The sequence below is a fragment of the Heptranchias perlo genome, chromosome 1 (assembly GCF_035084215.1).
Source record: "Heptranchias perlo isolate sHepPer1 chromosome 1, sHepPer1.hap1, whole genome shotgun sequence".
NCBI lineage: Eukaryota > Metazoa > Chordata > Chondrichthyes > Hexanchiformes > Hexanchidae > Heptranchias > Heptranchias perlo.
This window is the reverse complement of record NC_090325.1, coordinates 22,856,718-22,875,196: the sequence shown is the minus strand read 5'-3', so window position 1 is coordinate 22,875,196 and position 18,479 is coordinate 22,856,718. Positions and strand designations below refer to the sequence as shown.

Sequence of the window (18,479 nt, the reverse complement as noted above, 5' to 3'; positions counted from 1 at the left end):
GTTGGGACCAGGGTCCTGGTGAATCGAATAACTAGGGCTGTACACTTAAAAGTGGGGGGGGGGGGGGGGTGGTTGCGGGGGGAGGGTCAGGTGAGGGGAAATTTAGAAATCTAATGAGAAAAAAGTTAAGACAATAGAACAGTTGATGACTTGAGTAAAGATAAGCAGAGTGTGGCAGGAAGGGACAGAGAGTTCACCAATAATAGTGCAACAACAAGTAAGGTCAAAGCAGGAAAAAAATGGTAAAAAGTTAAAATTAAAGGCTCTTTATCTGAATGCACACAGCATTCGTAACAAGAGAGATGAATTAATTGCACAAATAGAGATAAATGGGTTTGACCTAATAGCCATTACACAGACATGGTTACAAAATGACCATGGTTGAGAACTAAATATTCCAGGATACATGACATTTAGAAAAGACAGGCAGAATGGAAAAGGAGGGCGTGTAGCCCTAACAATAAAAGGATGACATAAGGACAGTGGTGAGAAAGGATCTTGGCTCAGAAGATCAGGAAGTAGAATCAATATGGGTGGAAATCAGAAATAACAAGAGGTAGAAAACACTGGTGGGACTAGTTTATAGGCCCCCTAATAGTAGCAATACCATTGAACAGAGTATTAATCATGAAATAATGGGAGCTTGCAACAAAGGAAATGCAGTCATCATGGGGGACTTTAATCTGCATATAGACTGGGCAAATCAAATTGGCAAAGGTAGTGTGGAAGACGAGTTCATGGAATGTAATCGAGATGGTTTCTAAGAGCAATACGTCATAGAACCAACCAGGGAACTGGCTATTTTAGAACCTGTATTGTGTAATGAGGTAGGGTTAATTAATAGTAATCTCACAGTAAAAGAACCTCTGGAGAAGAACGATCATAATATAATAGAATTTCACATTGAGTTTGAAAGTAACGTACTTAAGTCCGAAACTAGAGCCTTAAACTTAAATAAAGCCAAATACATAGGTATGAGGGGCAAGTTGTCAAAGGTAGATTGGGAAATTAAATTGAAGGGTTTGACAGTTGAAAAACAATGGTAAACATTTAAAGAAATACTTCAATATCCTCAACAAGTATACATTCCATTGACAAATAAAAACTCCACAGGAAAAGTGATCCGCCCGTGGCTAACTAAAGTTAAGGAGAGTATTAGATTGAAAGAAGAGGCCTATAATGTTGCCAAGAAGAGTAATAAGCCTGGGGATTGGGAGAGTTTTAGAAACCAACAAAGGACGAACAAAAAATTGATAAAGAGGGAGAAAATAGAATATGAAAGTAAACTAGCAAGAAATATAAAAACGGATTGTAAGAGCTTCTACAAGTATATAAAAAGGAAGAGAGTAGCAAAAATAAACGTTGGTCCCTTAGAGGCTGAGACAGAAGAAATTATAATGGGGAATCAGGAAATGGCAGATGCGTTAAACAAATATTTTGTATCTGTCTTCACAGTAAAAGCATACCAAAAATAGTGGGGAACCAAGGGTAAATGAGAGTGAGGAACTTAAAACAATTAATATCAGTAGAGAAAAAGTAGTGGACAAACTAATGGGACTAAAAGCCGACAAATCCCCCGGACCTGATGGCCTACATCCGAGGGTACTAAAAGAGGTGGCTGCAGAGATAGTGAATGCATTGGTTGTGATCTTCCAAAATTCTCTAGATTCTGGAACGGTCCCAGTGGACTGAAAGGTAGCAGATGTTACCCCGCTATTCACGAAGGGAGGGAGAGAGAAAACAGGGAATTACAGGCCAGTTAGCCTGACATCGTTCATCGGGAAAATGCTGGAATCCATTATTAAGGAAGTGGTAACAAGGCACTTAGAAAAATCATAATATGATTAGGCAGAGTCAACATGGTTTTATGAAAGGGAAATCATGTTTGACAACTTTATTAGAGTTTTTTTAGGATGTAACTAGCAGGGTAGATAAAGGGGAACCAATGGATGTAATATATTTGGATTTTCAAAAGGCATTCATTAAGGTGCCACATAAAAGGTTGTTACACAAGGTAAGGGCTTATGGGGTTGGGGTAATATATTAGCATGGATCGAGGGTTAATTAACAGACAGAAAACAGATAGTAGGGATAAACGGGTCATTCTCAGGTTGGCAGGCTGTAACTAGTGGGGTGCCGCAAGGATCGGTGCTATTACAATCTTTATTAATGACTTAGATGAAGCGACCGAGTGTAATGCATCCAAGATTGCTGCGGTACAAAGCTAGGTGGGAAAGTAAGCTGTGAGGAGGACACAAAGAGTCTGCAAAGGGATATAGACAGGTTAAGTGAATGGGCAAGATGGTGGCAGATGGAGTACAATGTGGGGTAATGTGAGGTCATTCACTTTGGTAGGAAGAATAGAAAAACAGAATTTAAAAAAAAAATGATGAGAAACTATTAAATGTTGGTGTTCAGAGAGACTTGGGTGTCCTTGTAGAAGAAACACAAAAAGTTACCATGCAGGTGCAATTAGGAAAGCAAATGGCATGTGGATGTTTATCACAAGGGGGTTGGAGTACAACAGTAAGCAAGTCTTACTACAATTCTACAGGACTTTGGTGAGACCTCACCTGGAGTACTGCGTACAGTTTTGGTCTCCTTATCTAAAGGAAGGATATACTTGCCTTGGAGGCAGTGCAACAAAGGTTCACTAGATTGATTCCTGGGATGAGAGGGTTGTCCTATGAGGAGAGGTTGAGTAAAAAGGGCCTATTCTTTCTGGAGTTTAGAAGAATGAGAGGTGATGTAATTGAAACATATAAGATTATGAGGGGGCTTGATAGGGTAGATGCTGAGAGATTGTTTCCGCTATCTAGAACTAGGGGACATAGTTGCAGAATAAGGGGTTGGCTGTTCAAGACTGAGATGAGGAGGAATTTCTTCATGCAGAGGGGTGTGAATCTTTGGAATTCTCTACCCCAGAGGGCTGTGGATGCTAAGTCATTGAATATATTCAAGGTGGAGATGGATAGATACTTGGACTCTAGGGGAATCAAAGGATTTTGGGATCGGGCAGGAAAGTGGAGTTGAGGTTGAAGATTAGCCATGATCTTATTGAATGGTGGAGCAGGCTTGATGGGCCATACGGCCTACTCCTGCTCCTATTTCTTATATTTACCTCCACATAAATGAATCATTTACATTAAGTGGCTCCTAGAAAAAAAATTACATTGATGGAACTTAGTCCCTACTCCTCTGAATTAGGCACTCTACTTTCTGCCTCACCCTAAAACACCATTCCAGCTTCTGCCCCTTCCCTATCTACTTCATTGCCACCCATTTTCCTCCCCTTCATTTCTCCCAGAATCAGTGATTCTTACTAGCAATGAGGGTGTATAAAAGATTTGTGTTGTTTATAATGCTATGCAATATCATTATATGTGCTTTCCTTTTGTGTAGGGTAGGGGTTTGGGTCTCTCTCCCACTCCAGTCTCCAACCCCTCTCCCCCATGTTGCCATGCCCTCATTTGTTGTGGGGTTGACTGTTCACTGTCCAAGTCCTACCAATGTCTTTCTGATGAGTGAGGAAGGGTATAGAGTTTAGCTCATTACTGCCACTCTGAACATTTTCCATCAGGGTACTCACTATCCTTGTTATTTGTAACTTAATTTTAGTTTAAGATTTTGTAAAAAAAAAATGAAGTATTTTAAAATTTCAGAGGTCTTAATGCAGCATTTTGAAAAACATAAAAGAAAGTCATTACTTGGACCAGCCATATCCCATCCTTAGTGTCTTCTACTTGCTCGTAGAAATGCATCTCACCACTGAAGTTAGTGCTGGTGGCCGATTCCGACGCTTCCTCTTCACGAAGTGCGGAATAAAGCTCACCCTCCATCAAATCACCTGCGGTGACAAAGATTAAAAAACACTGTAAAATATTAGAAGGTATAAGACATTAGAATAATATACTTTAGTATATAGTTACTTTTTATGAAGTTATACATCTAAAATGAACTAAATGGGAAAACTGGCATTTATTATCTGGCTACACAGAAGAATTACAGAATCTTACAGCACAGGAGGTGGCCATTTGGCCTATGCCAACTCTCAAAGTGCTGTCCGCTAGTCCCATTTTCCTGCCCGTTTATCTTTTTCTTTTTCAAATATTTATTTACTTCCCATTTAAAAGCTATTTTGAATTATATTACACCCCTGTTTCTTGTAAGACATCCATGTTCTGGATTAAACAAATTCTCCTAACTGCTCCCTTTTGGTGAAAATCTTAAATTTGTACTCTCTCACTGACCAATGAAAATAGTATTTCCCCAATGTACCTCATCAAAACTCCACATAATTTTGATTAGCTCAATCAGATCTTCCCTTAACCTTTTCTGTTCTAGTGAAAAGTGCCCCAACTTCCCTAGTCTCTTCTCATAACTAAAGCCTCTCATCCCTGGTATCATCTTGGTAAATCTCTTTAGTGCCCTCTCCACGGTCTTAATATCTTCCTAAAGAGTGCCCAAAATTAGACAATATTCTAACTATGGCTTAACCAATGATTTGTTTGGTTTAGCATTACCTCTCTGCTTTTGTAATTTATGCCCATATTTATAAAACCTAGGATCCCACAAGCTCTTTTTAAAAAAAATATCAACTTGTCCTCCCACTTTTAAAGATATGTAGCTGAAACTCAATTTCTTTTAAAGTTTTACCATTTAGTATATACTTCCTCTCCTTAGTCTTCCTACCAAAATATATTGCCTCACACTGTTCTGCATTAAATGTCACCTGACACCTATCTGCCCAATCTATTAACTGGGTGTAAAATAAACCTGTGTGTTTATATTGAGTTTTAGATATATTTAACAGGAGTACAGAAATTTTGTGTAATTTTCTTTTATGCAAAGTTTCTATCACATACCTTTTCTACATTTCTAATGCTAATTGCTTTGGTAAGTTGTAAATTGTCTATAGTAAATTTATTTCTATATTTGAATAATCCAGCAGATGTATACATAGATAGACAATATTTGTCTTCCTATTAAACTGTATCAATGCTAGAATGGCAGTTTGATAAATTAAATTCAGTAAAAATAAGCCTGAAAATAAAAAGCTGGCATCAGTAAAAGTGACCTTGGAAGCTATTGGATTGTCATTAAAAACCCAACTGGTTCACTAATGCCATTTAGAGAAGTAAACTTGCCATTCTTGTCCGTCTGGTCTACATGTGACTCCAGTCCCAAACCTCTGAAGTGGCCTAGCAAACCACTTAACAGCACTATGGGAGCACCTTCACCACATGAACTGCCTACCACCACCTTCTCAAGGGCAACTACGGATGGGTGTTAATGCTGGCTTTGCCAGTGACGCTCACATTCCGGGAATGAATTAAAAAAAAGTTAGCAAACACAAATATTAATTGGACATGGGCACACAGACGTGCTTTAGTCCCCATTTTAAAGTTATACATTCTGTCCTTATTTTTATGTTTCCATTATAAATTCTTAAACCTTCCCCCCACCCCCACCCCCAGCCCCCCTGAATTGGTCTCGGGTTTTTTAATCTGTTCTTTTGCCTTTCCCAGGAGATTACACGACTAATAGTGAGAGGAAACACTGGGAGTCATGATGCTTTGTTGTGTCACGACTGTTTGGGACAAGTTCAATGAACCAGCCAATCTTTTTGTGTTCATATGTCCACATTTATAATGGAAACTTGGTCATCCTGTAATTAAACCCATTGGTGGCGCTGCAGGGCCTTCATAAACAACTGACAAGTTTATATAGGCAGTTTCCATTAGAAATGTGGACAGGAGAATTTGTAAAAGGAAAAAGTTGACAGAAATGTGTGCAGAAATAAGATTTTTTAAATGTGGGAGTGGGAAGTGCAATTAAATGGCAAGCGACCGGCAGGTCAGGGTCACGTTTGCGGACAGAGCAGAGGTTTTGCTGAACACTTGCTGAGCTTTTCCAATATTATCTGTTTTTATAAACAACTCTAGGCTATTTTCGCCCTTCCTTGTACCATCAAAATAGCACTCGTGAAAGAGGCCTGAGAGCAGGAAATTTGCACGGAGAACATGAACAGGTGGCGGGAAAATTACTACTATTGTTTGAAAATGATACATATATATATATATAAAAAACACAAAAGTTTGCTTATTTGTATTACAAAACTAGGTTTGTAGCCACTGCTCATCCTTGTTCCCTCCTTGACTACCAATAACCTGGCTTTCCACAGCATGGTCAAATAAAACGTAAGCAAATTTTGATCAAAAAATATTTTTCAAAATATGTCAACTTTTTAAGAAGTTAAAAATGAACACATTTTGCCTCTGCATAGAAAATACTGTATTTAGCATTGAATTGTGCTAGCAAATGCTTATTGTTACAATGAAAGATTATAAAATTTTATATTTGTACTGAAGCACAACAGGTTTAATCAGAAAGCCAACTCCAGTAATATAAAGATCAGAGATTTTACTATCTAAAGAACTATGAACTAAAATTACACACCAGCTTGACACGGCAATTCCAAAAGTTTGAAAGTGTTTTGGTCAATTCGGTGTAAAAGTCACACTTAGGGCTTACAGGCTGGCTGTGATAAATAAAAATGGCACTGGCATATATCCTCACTCCCAAATCAGCCATAATTCATCCTGCTGAAATGAAAGGAGACTTGAAAGGGAAAGCAAAAGATGTCTTATTTTAACTAACGTTCCAAATACCACTTTAAGGAAAGGAAATTGTACATCTTTTCATTTAATTAAATATTCTGTACATGTAGCTGGGAACAGAAAAGGTTAAGGGGAGTCTTGATAGAGGTGTTCAAAATTTTCAAAATCAAATTTTGACAGAGTAAATAAGGAGTAACTGTTTCCAGTGGCAGAAGGGTCGGTAACCAGAGGACACAGATTTAAAGTGATCGGCAAAAGAGCCAGAGGCAATACGAAGAAGCATTTTTCTACGCAGCAAATTGTAATGATCTGGAATGCACTGCCAGAAAGGGTGGTGGAAGCAGATTCAATAGTAACTTTCAAAGGGGAACTGGATAAATACTTGAAGGGAAAACAATTGCAGGGCTATGGGGAAAGAGCAGTGGAATGGGACTAGTTGGATAGCTCTTACAAAGAGCCGGCACAGGCCTCCTCATGTGCTGTACCTACTATGATACAGATGATTAGCCTAAAGCTATAAAAATGTTCAAAAACAGAAGCAAATTTATTTTGTGCAATAGAAAGTCACCAAAATGAGATTTTAAGAAAAATACACACACACAAGTTTGAAATATGGTCATAATTTAAGAATTTAGTAAGTCTTTAGTTTACTCTGTTCTTTGGATCCCTTCTCTCCCTACCTCCCCCTTTTCCCCAAGGCACAGTCTCAGGTTCTACCAATCCAGTTTTTCAACTAGTCTCTGAACTTTGTACAAGAGTGCCCAGATTAATTCATTCTAGTTTTTCAAACTTTACCCAGACCAGCTAGCTGGAAATAGGAACTTGTCATGTGAAGCCCAAACATATTGTATCCCACTACTCAAAAATGGCATCATCAGACACCCATCTCAAAGTATTCTCTCCTTAAAAACCCTACAAAATCATCTATAAATAATTAATACATTTTTGAAACCATATTCAATAAAACTTTCTTATTGAAGTAGATCAGAACTTGTCTCCCAAAAAAAACCTCAGAGGGGCAGTTAAGAATTTAGGTGACAAGTGCAACATTGCATTTCAACATTTGTGAGTGAAACAAGCTACTCTGGGATTGCTACATATACAACATTCCAAGTATCCTAGTACAAGGATTACATTTCAATGATTCCAGTTTTTTTTTAAAAATCCAGCATCGTCACAACGTCAGTAAAGTATAATGATGGACAAGTGAAATTTTCATTCTGTCAACTTAAACTATGAATGACAACAAATATAAACATTAATCCCCTTCCAAACGGAATTGCATTGGGAGAGTATACTAGTGGGGATACTTGTGACAGCAATATGAGGTGGCAAATTAAGAACTTTACACATTACAGCATATTGTTTTCAGTGTGATTTTTTTCCATAGTGTTTTTTTAAAAATTCATTCACGGGATATGGGCATCGCTGGTGAGGCCAGCATTTATTGCCCATCCCTAATTGCCCTTGAGAAGGTGGTGGTGAGCCGCCTTCTTGAACCGCTGCAGTCCGTCTGGTGAAGGTTCTCCCACAGTGCTGTTAGGAAGGGAGTTCCAGGATTTTGACCCAGCAACGATGAAGGAACGGCGATATATTTCCAAGTCGGGATGGTGTGTGACTTGGAGGGGAACGTGCAGGTGGTATTGTTCCCATGTGCCTGCTGCCCTTGTCCTTCTAGGTGGTAGAGGTCGCAGGTTTGGGAGGTGACGTCAAAGAAGCCTTGGTGAGTTGCTGCAGTGCATCCCAAGGATGGCACACACTGCAGCCATAGTGCGCTGGTGCTGAAGGGAGTGAATGTTTAGGGTGGTGGATGGGGTACCAATCAAGTTGGCTGCTTTGTCCTGGATGGTGTCAAGTTTCTTGAGTGTTGTTGGAGCTGCACTCATCCAGGCAAGTGGAGAGTATTCCATCACACTCCTGACTTGTGCCTTGTAGATGATGGAAAGGCTTTGGGGAGTCAAGAGGTGAGTCACTCGCCGCAGAGTACCCAGCCTCTGACCTGCTCTTGTAGGCACAGTATTTATATGGCTGGTCCAGTTAAGTTTCTGGTCAATGGTGACCCCCAGGATGTTGATGGTAGGGGATTTGGTGATGGTAATGCCGTTGAATGTCAAGGGGAGGTGGTTAGATGTTCTCTTATTGGAGATGGTCATTGCCTGGCACGAATGTTACTTGCCATTTATCAGCCCAAGCCTGGATGTTGTCCAGGTCTTGCTGCCTGCGGGCACGGACTGCTTCCTTATCTGAGGGCTTGCGAATGGAACTGAACACTGTGCAATCATCAGCGATCATCCCCATTTCTGACCTTATGATGGAGGGAAGGTCATTGATGAAGCAGCTGAAGATGGTTGGGCCAAGGACACTGCCCTGAGGAACTCCTGCAGCAATGTCCTGGGGTTGAGATGATTGGCTTCCAACAACCACTACCATCTTCCTTCATGCTAGTTATGACTCCAGCCACTGGAGAGTTTGCCCCCTGATTCCCATTGACTTCAATTTTACTAGGGCTCCTTGGTGCCACACTCGGTCAAATGCTGCCTTGATGTCAAGGGCAGTCACTCTCACCTCACCTCTGGAATTCAGCTCTTTTGTCCATGTTTGGACCAAGGTTGTAATGAGGTCTGGCGCCAAGTGGTCCTGGCGGAACCCAAACTGAGCATCGGTGAGCGGGTTATTGGTAAGTGCGGCTTGTCCGTTGCATCATATTCCAAAGAATTACTCAAACTCACTCTTGAAATTACCAAATTCAAACAAGATTTAAATTTACGGTACTTTCTTTACTTTGATAATTGCGACACAACGATTTTATTTTGACTTGAATTAGCTATGCTAATTGAACATGCTCTCCGTTATTAGCCGAGGTATAGAATACAAAAGCAGGGATGTAATGATGGAACTGTATAAAACGCTGGTAAGGCCACAGCTGGAGTATTGTGCGCAGTTCTGGTCACCATATTACAGGAAGGATGTAATTGCTCTGGAGAGAGTTCAGAGAAGATTTACAAGAATGTTGCCAGGGCTTGAAAATTGCAGCTACGAAGAGAGATTGGATAGGCTGGGGTTGTTTTCCTTGGAGCAGAGGAGGCTGAGGGGAGACTTGATTGAGGTGTACAAAATTATGAGGGGCCTAGATAGAGTAGCAGGAAGTACCTGTTTCCCCGAGTGGAGAGTTCAAGGACTGGAGGACATAGATTTAAGCTGATTGACGGAAGGATTAGAGGGGACGAGGAAAAACTTTTTTACCCAGAGGGTAGTGGGTCAATGGAATTCGCTGTCCGAATTGGTGGTAGAGGCAGTCACTCTCACCTCACCTCTGGGATTCAGCTCTTTTGTCCATGTTTGGACCAAGGCTGTAATGAGGTCTGGAGCTGAGTGGTCCTGGCGGAACCCAAACTGAGCATCGGCGAGCAGGTTATTGGTGAGTAAGTACCCTCAACTCTTTTTAAAAAGTACCTGCACCTAAAGTGCTGTAAGCTGCAGGGCTACGGACCGGGTGCTGGAAGGTGGGATTAGAATGGGCACCTGGTTGTTCTTCGAGCCGGCATGGATGCGATGGGCCGAATGGGTCCCTTCTGTGCTGTATCTTTTCTATGGTTCTATGATTGCTCCAATTAGACACATTGTGAGCTTAGTCCTTCAAACAGCGTATAGGACTTAACTGATCCATGTGCAGTTGGGCTGCTGCTTTACTGACATCATAGTGATGACAATGAATTTTTAAAAATGGTGGCCAGCGAGACAGAAAAGAAAGCGTTATCTGAATCTTTGTAATGTTAGCTTTTTATCCAGCGGGCTGTGGATGCTCAGGCGTTGAGTATATTCAAGATTGAGATCGATAGTTTTTTGGACACTAAGGGAATCAAGGGATATGTGGCTAGGGCAGGATAGTGGAGTTGAGGTAGAAGATCAGCCATGATCTTATTGAATGGTGGAGCAGGCTCATAAGGACATAAGAAATAGGAGCAGGAGTAGGAGTAGGTCATACGGCCCCTCAAGCCTGCTCTGTCATTCAATAAGATCATGGCTGACCTTAAACCTCAACTCCACTTTAACTCCTGACCCTCATATCCCTTGATTCCCCTAGAGTCCAAAAAATCCATCTATCTTAACCTTGAATATATTCAATGACTCAACATCTAAAGCCCTCTGGGGTAGAGAATTTCAAAGATTCACAACTGTCTGAGTGAAGAAATTCCTCATCTCAGTCATAAATGGCCGACCCCCTATCCTGCGATTGTGCCCCCTAGTTCTAGACTCTCCAGCCATGGGAAACAACCTCTCAGCATCTACCATGTCAAGCCTCCTCAGAATCTTATGTGTTTCAATTAGATCACCACTCATTCTTCTAAACTCCAGAGAGTATAGACCCATTCTACTCAACCTCTCTTCATAGGACAACTCTCTCAACCCAGGAATTCTAGTGAACATTCATTGTACCGCCTCTAAGGCGAGTATATCCTTCCTTAGATAAGGAGACCAAAACTGTACGCAGTACTCCAAGCGAGGTCGCACCAAAGCCCTGTAAAATTGTAGTAAGACTTCCTTACTCTTGTACTCCAACCCCCTTGCAATAAAGGCCAACATGACATTTGCTTTCCTAATTGCTTGCTGTACCTGCATGCTAACTTTTTGTGTTTTTTGTACGAGTTCATCCAAGTCTCTCTAAACACCAACATTTAATAGCTTCTCACCATTTAAAAAATATTCTGTTTTTCTATTTTTCCTTTCCAAAGTGAAGAACCTCACATTTCCCCACATTATAATCCATCTGCCACCTTCTTGCCCACTCCCTTAACCTGTCTATATCCCTTTGCTGATTGTTTGTGTCTTCCTCACAGCTTACTTTCCCATCTAGCTTTGTATTGTCAGCAAACTTGGATACATTACACTTGGTCCCTTCATCTAAGTCATTAATATAGATTGTAAATAGCTGAGGCCCAAGCACCGATCCTTGCGGCACCCCACTAGTTACAGCCTGCCAACCTGAGAATCACCCGTTTATCCCTACTTTCTGTTTCCTGTCCTTTAACCAATCCTCTATCCATGCTAATGTATTACCCCCAACTCCATGAGCCCTTACCTTGTGTAAGGGCTCATTTTATGGCACCTTATTATGGCACCTTATCAAATGCCTTTTGAAAATCCAAATGTACAACATCCACTGGTTCCCCTTTATCTACCCTGCTAGTTACATCCTCAAAAAACTCTAATAGATTTGTCAAACACGATTTCCCTTTCATACAACCATGCTGACTCTGCCTAATCATATTATGATTTTCTAAGTGCCCTGCTACCACTTCCTTAAAGGTGGATTCGAGAGGCCATATGGCCTACTCCTGCTCCTATTTCTTATGTTCTTATGTAGGATACTCAGAATGTTGTGTATGCAGTAACCTTAAATAATTTGCCTCACATTGAGATTCAATGTTGCATTAAATAGAAATATAACAATAGTAAAAGTTAACATATTTACAAATCAGAAAGAGAATGAGGGGAGTAAAACAAGACAAGCATTTGTTTTAATTTAAAGCTTTTTTTCATAGCATAGTGTTATTACACTAATAAGGATACATCTGTATTTAGTATTACTATAATTTGGGGTTGCTTCAGCATTAGTGCATGAACTGGAAACTTTTTTTTAAAGAAACTGACCAACCCAAAATGCATTGTGCTCTAAAGTTAAAACGATCAGCTTCAGCAGAAATTTTTTTTCCTATCTTGCTGTTTTCAACAGGCAAGAAAGGAGCAAGATATAGAAAGAATTTTAAATGAACTTAAAAAACTGGTCATTATTTCCGCCCATTTGAAATGCTACAATTTTACTATACTTGAGACTAAATATTTCCTTAGAAAATTACAACTATCAATTTAAAGTTCTCTTACCGACAAATATTATATCATGTTAATATAGGAAAAAACGACAGAGCATTTTCCATTCATAAATTAGAATACATGTAATTTTAGTTATTTTTGGACGTTATCTTTTTGCAGGCACGGGGGGGGGGGGGGGGGGGGGGAGAAAGAGTAGAAAAATTACACCTACTTTGTAGTTTCAACATCAAAAGGCTAGCATAGAATAGAAATGTATGTGCACAACACCTGGTGCTGAAATCAAACTAAATTAGCTCCCTGTGGTCTGCACATTGAAGCTGTGCATAAACATGATTACTGAACACCTGTACAGAAAGAAGTGCTTACCTGGGAGAGGCACAGTACCCATATGCTTTATTGCCAAGTGTGTACAACAACAATAGAAGGGCTGACTTCAGACAACAATCTGTACTTGATCTACACATAATCTGATCCAACCACAGAATTCCAATGTATTACTTAATCCTTTCAATAGATCTTTCGAATGTACATATATTTTCTTTCACATTACATGTTCAAATCTTCCAATGATAAAATCTTCCAATGATAAAATGTAATTTGACAGGTGTAAAATTTCTCCCCGTGCCCCACAGAATACTGATCCTGCAGAAAATATGTCTAGTCCAACACTGCAATAGTAATAATAGTAGGTTTATCCTGTTACTCTCAATTCCCTAGATTTTTAAATTCCTTTTTTTCCCTTTCTGATTCCATCACTTGTCTCTAATCATTTAAACTGTGTTTGGCCAAGTGACCTACACAGCAACAATCATTAAATTAGCATTTAAGTAGATAGTACGGTTTGCAGTAGTCTTTATGGCAGGTTGCAGTGCATTAAATCTTGCCCCTCAGATCAATACCTCAAAATACAATTTCACAAGTTATAAACACTGCATATTCTGTTGTGTTGACTTTGTGGAAAAAAACTATAGCAAACATGGAGATAATTTTTATTAAGTGACTATCCATAACTTTTTTTCCCACAAAAGTACAAAATATTTTGCTACACCCTCCCACACCAAGAAAAAAAACACAACACAAATTTATGGGCTACCATTTTCTGCCCCTCCGACACACCATAACTAACTTTAATCTATCAAAGACTGTGAAATAATTTGTGGCTTTCAAACTGACAACCTCAATCCAAATGTAAATGTAAAAAAGGACATCACCAGCTAAAGCACAAAATTGGCTGATTTATAAAATAGACATTTTTAAAACTATAATTGAAAAAAAAACTGAATATTAGCATTAAAAAAACTAGTTTAGTACATTATTATACTAATTTTCCTGATTAAAACCACGATCAAAAATGGGCACCAACATTACCTCTGAACTATTGAGGTCTCTTGATAAGCTTTAGAGCATTTTAATAAGCTGGCATAATCATTTCCTGCATCGATACTATGAAGTTCACACATTAAGCCAGATTTTCTAAAGCTGCTGAGCAGCAAATAATCATCCACTGGTGTACACATTTAAAAAGATACCATCTTTACGAAAAAAACATTTGTTGACTCAGTAACATGACACTGTGGCATGTGTGGGTCAAAAATGACACATAACTCGTCTCCCCACCCAAATTCCAAAAACAAAAGCAAACTTGCACAACAATTTTTTTCAATTAGATCTTTAACAACAGTTCATAAACACTTAACCTCAAAGTGCTTTGAGATGTATCAATAACACAAGACACTATATAAGTTCAAATACTTAAAAAAAATTGCAAAGGAACACTAGGATTGGGGATGAGAGAGAAAATATCCAACAACAAAAAGCAAAAAAAAAATCTAAATAAAAATTCAGGAAATAGCTGAACAATTCCTTGTGGATGAATGTTTTTGGACAAGATATAAAAAAAAACCCAACGGCCAAAAGCATCCCCACGATCATGAAGCCGGATTATTTATACCTGATTTTTGCACCAACTCCCTGACATCTTTCTTCTCGGGCAGGCCGGCGTAGCAGATGCCCCTGCACTCCAGGATAGTCCGGAGCTTCTTGAAGCTCAGAGCCACGGGATCCACCAACTGCGTGGCGAACACCCCGGTCTCGTACCAGACGATGGCTTCGAAAAACCGAGCCAGCACGAAGAGGACGAGGAAGTAGAGGAGCAGGAAGAACAGCTTCAGCCACATCTTCAACAAACGGCGGCGGCGGCGGTGGGGGTGGGGAGGTATTATTTGACCGTCTGTTAAACAGGGCACTCCAGGAGCTGCTGCCACAACACAACGAGCATCTCAATCGCTGCTGCCTTTTCTGGAATATTCCCGCTGTCAAATCCCTTCACGAACCCGATTAATTTCTCTCTTCCTCTCAAAATTTATGACGGCGGCTGTCTCCCTCTCTGATTTTTTTTTATTATTAGGTTGGTGTTGATCGCCGTTACTCTCAAGAATCAGGCCCACCCAAAGGGAGAGAGAGAGCGCAGCACCATTTTGCGGGCCCCAATCAGATGGCGCCGGCGTGAAGGCCAGGCGCGATATGCGCATGCGCACAAAACAGCTGACCTCATCGGACGATGCGCATGTCATCTCATTTACATACTTTTTTTTACATATAACTCTGACGCGAATCGAGAGCGACAGAATCAGAAACTTTGGGTATTAGTGAAGGAAGAGTCGTTGCTATGGTCGATTTCTCCCTCTTTGGTCTAGAGAGGAATGAAACAGGGACGTGGTTGGCATGGAGCAGGTTTTTAAAAAAAAAATTAATAGTGGCCTCACCTTCAGTGCAAAGTTACACAGACACTCAGGCCACAGCTTGTGTGTCTTTTTTGCTGGTTGCCCATATTGGAGTGCAGTGGGTGCTTTGGGCACCTTGCAGGCAGGAGGCCTCTACATATGATTGACAACTCTGGTTTGACATATTCCTGGAGGTTTCATCAAATGGCTGCTTCAGCTATGAGGGGAGACTAGAGAAGCTGGGATTGTTTTCCTCAGAGCAGAGAAGGTTAAGGGGAGATTTATTAGAGGTGCTCAAAATTATGAGGTATTTTGAAAGAGTAAATAGAAAGGAACTGTTCTCACTGGCAGGAGGGTTGTTAACCAGAGGACAAAGATTTATGGTTCTTTTGCCAATTACCTGAAAAGGCTGAGTGAAAGCAGTTTCAATAGTAACTTTCAAAAGGGAATTGATATATGCTTGTAGGGGAAAATTGCAGAGCTAGGGGAGTGAGACTAATTGTAGAGTTCTTTCAAAGAGCTGGTGCAGGTACGATGGGCTGAATGGTGTCCTTCTGTGCTGTGATTCTGTTATGTCCTGCCTCCAACTGCCCCACCCAGGCAAGCTGCCTTATTCCCCATTTACAATATTTTTATAACTAAAACAAGTGTTCAAAGAACTTTTTTAAATGCCCCTGTGAGTTCTCTTAGGTTGCTGCAGCAGTTTCCAAGAGATTAATCTTTAACATACGAGCTAAGAGCAGGAGTAGGCCATTTGGCCCCTCGAGTCTGCTCTGCCATTTGATAAGATCATGGTTGATCTGATTGTGACGTCCTGTCCTACTATAACCTTTGACTCCCTTGTTAATCAGGAATCTATCTAACTCAGCCTTAAAAATATTCAATGACCCTGCCTCCACTGCTCTCTGGGGAAGAGAGTTCCACAGACTCATGACCCTCAGAAAAAAATTCTCCTCATTTCCTTCTTAAATGAGACCCCCCCTTGTTTTTAAACTGTGGCCCCCTAGTTCTAGTCTCTCCCACAAGGGGAAACATCCCCTCAGCATCTTGTATGTTTCAATAAGATCACCTCTCATTCTTCTAAACACCCGTGTATACAGGCCCAACTTGTCCAACCTTTCCTCATGAGATAACCCCCAGGAATCAGTCGAGTGAACCTTCTCTGAACCACCTCTAAAGCAATTATGTCCTTTTTTTAAATAAGGAGACCAAAACTGCACACAGTATTCGAGATGTGGTCTCACCAATGCCCTGTACAACTGTAGCAAAACATCTCTACTTTTATATTCCATTCCCCTTGCAATAAATGACAACATTCCATTTGCCTTCCTAATCACTTGCTGTACCTGCATATTAACTTTTTGTGATTCATGTACTAGGACACCCTGATCCCTCTGTACCTCAGTTGTGCAATCTTTCTCCATTTAAATAATATACTGCTTTTCTATTCCTCCTGCCAAAGTGGACAAGTTCACATTTTCCCACATTATACTCCATCTGCCAAATTTTTGCCCACTCACTTAACCTATCTATATCCCTTTGCAGGCTCCTTATGTCCTCTTCACAACTTACTTTTCTACCTACCTTTGTGTCATCAGCAAATTTAGCAACCATACATTCAGTCCCTTCATCCAAGTCATTGATATAGATTGTAAATAGTTGAGGCCCCAGCACTGATCCCTGTGGCACTCCACTCGTTACATCTTACCAACCTGAAAATGACCCATTCATGCCTACTCTCTGTTTCCTGTTAGCTAACCAATCCTTTATCCATGCTAATATGTTACCCCCTACACCATGAGCTTTTATTTTGTGTAGTAGCCTTTGATGTGGCACCTTGTCAAAAGCCTTCTGGGAAATCGAAGTACACTACATTCACAGGATCCCCTTTATCCACGTTGCTTGTTACTTCCTCAAAGAACTCTAATAAATTAGTCAAACAAGATTTCCCTTTCACAAAGCTGTGTTGACTCTGCCTGATTGCATTGAAATTTTCTGAGTGCCCTGCTATAACCTCCTTAATAATAGATTCCTGGAAGGTGTCAGCCATGGCTCAGTAGATAGCACTCTTGCCTCTAAGTCAGAAGTTTATGCATTCAAATCCCACTCCAGAGACTTGAGCATATAATCTAGACTGACACTTCAGTGCAGGAAACACTGGAAATGCTCAGCAAGTCAGGCAGCATCTGTGGAGAAAGAAACAGAATTGTTTCAGGTCGATGAACTTTTGTCGATGACCTGAAATGTTAATTCTTTCTTTCTGACTTGCTGAATATTTCCAGCATTTTCTGTTTTTATTTCAGATTTTCAGCATCCGCAGTATTTTGCTTTAGACTTCAGTGCAGTAATGGGTTGTGAGTGGCACTGCGATATTCTGTAGACTGGAGATGTGAAGGGCTAGAGGAGGTCTGATGTCACGAGGTAGGATGCGTGACATCGTGGGTTAGGAGGTTGAAGTCAGAGGTTGGAAAAGGGAGATGTGATACTGCAGTGCTGCACTGTAGGAGTTGCTGTCTTTCGGATGAGATGTTAAACCGAGGCCCTCTCTGCCCTCAGGTGGACATAAAAGATCCCATTACACTATTCGAAGAAGAGCAGGAGAGTTCTCCCTGGTGTCCTAGCCAATATTCATCCCTCAACCGATGTCACTAAAACAGATTATCTAGTCATTATCTCATTGCTGTTTGTGGGACCTTTCTGTGCACAAATTGGCTGCTGTATTTCCTACATTACAACAGTGACACACTTTAACAGTTCTTTGGAGTGTTCTGGTCGCAAAAGGTGATATGTAGTCTTTCTACATAAGCAGGAAGTGGGTATCTGATTAACTTCATGGTTTATGAAAGGGAAATCGTGTTTGATAAATCTATGAGAGTTTTTTGAGGATGTAACTAGCAGATACTAGGTAGATAAAGGGGAACCAGTGGATGTAGTATATTTGGATTTTCAAAAGGCATTCGATGAGGTGCCACATAAAAGGTTGCAAGGTAAGGGATCATGGGGTTGGGAGTAATATATTAGCATGGATAGAGGATGGGTTAACGGACAGAAAACAGAGAGTAGGGATAAACTGGTCATTTTCAGGTTGGCAGGCCGTAACTAGTGGGGTGCTGCAAGAATCAGTGCTTGGGCGTCAGCTATTTACAATCTATATTAATGACTTCGATGAAGGGACCGAGTGTAATATATCCAAGTTTGCTGACGATACAAAGCTAGGTGGAAAAGTAAGCTGTAAGGAGGACACAAAGAAGTGGCAAATGGAGTATAATAGAAACATAGAAAATAGGAGCAGGAGTATGCCATT

The 18,479-nt window shown here is 40.4% G+C and overlaps 1 protein-coding gene across 2 annotated transcripts in view; it reads right to left on the bottom strand.

Annotated features, from left to right (window-relative positions):
• rnf103 (ring finger protein 103) overlaps nucleotides 1-14,960 on the bottom strand; it is an 80,615-nt gene extending 65,655 nt beyond the window's left edge. For both annotated transcript variants that reach the window (XM_067982263.1, XM_067982244.1), the window contains exons 1-2: nucleotides 14,404-14,960; nucleotides 3,708-3,847 (exon numbers count right to left, since the gene is read on the bottom strand). In XM_067982263.1, coding sequence (XP_067838364.1) covers nucleotides 3,708-3,847; nucleotides 14,404-14,629 — 366 coding nt within the window. In that variant the 5' untranslated portion in view covers nucleotides 14,630-14,960. The remainder of the gene's footprint in view (nucleotides 1-3,707; nucleotides 3,848-14,403) is intronic.
• Between the last annotated feature and the right edge of the window lie 3,519 nt (nucleotides 14,961-18,479).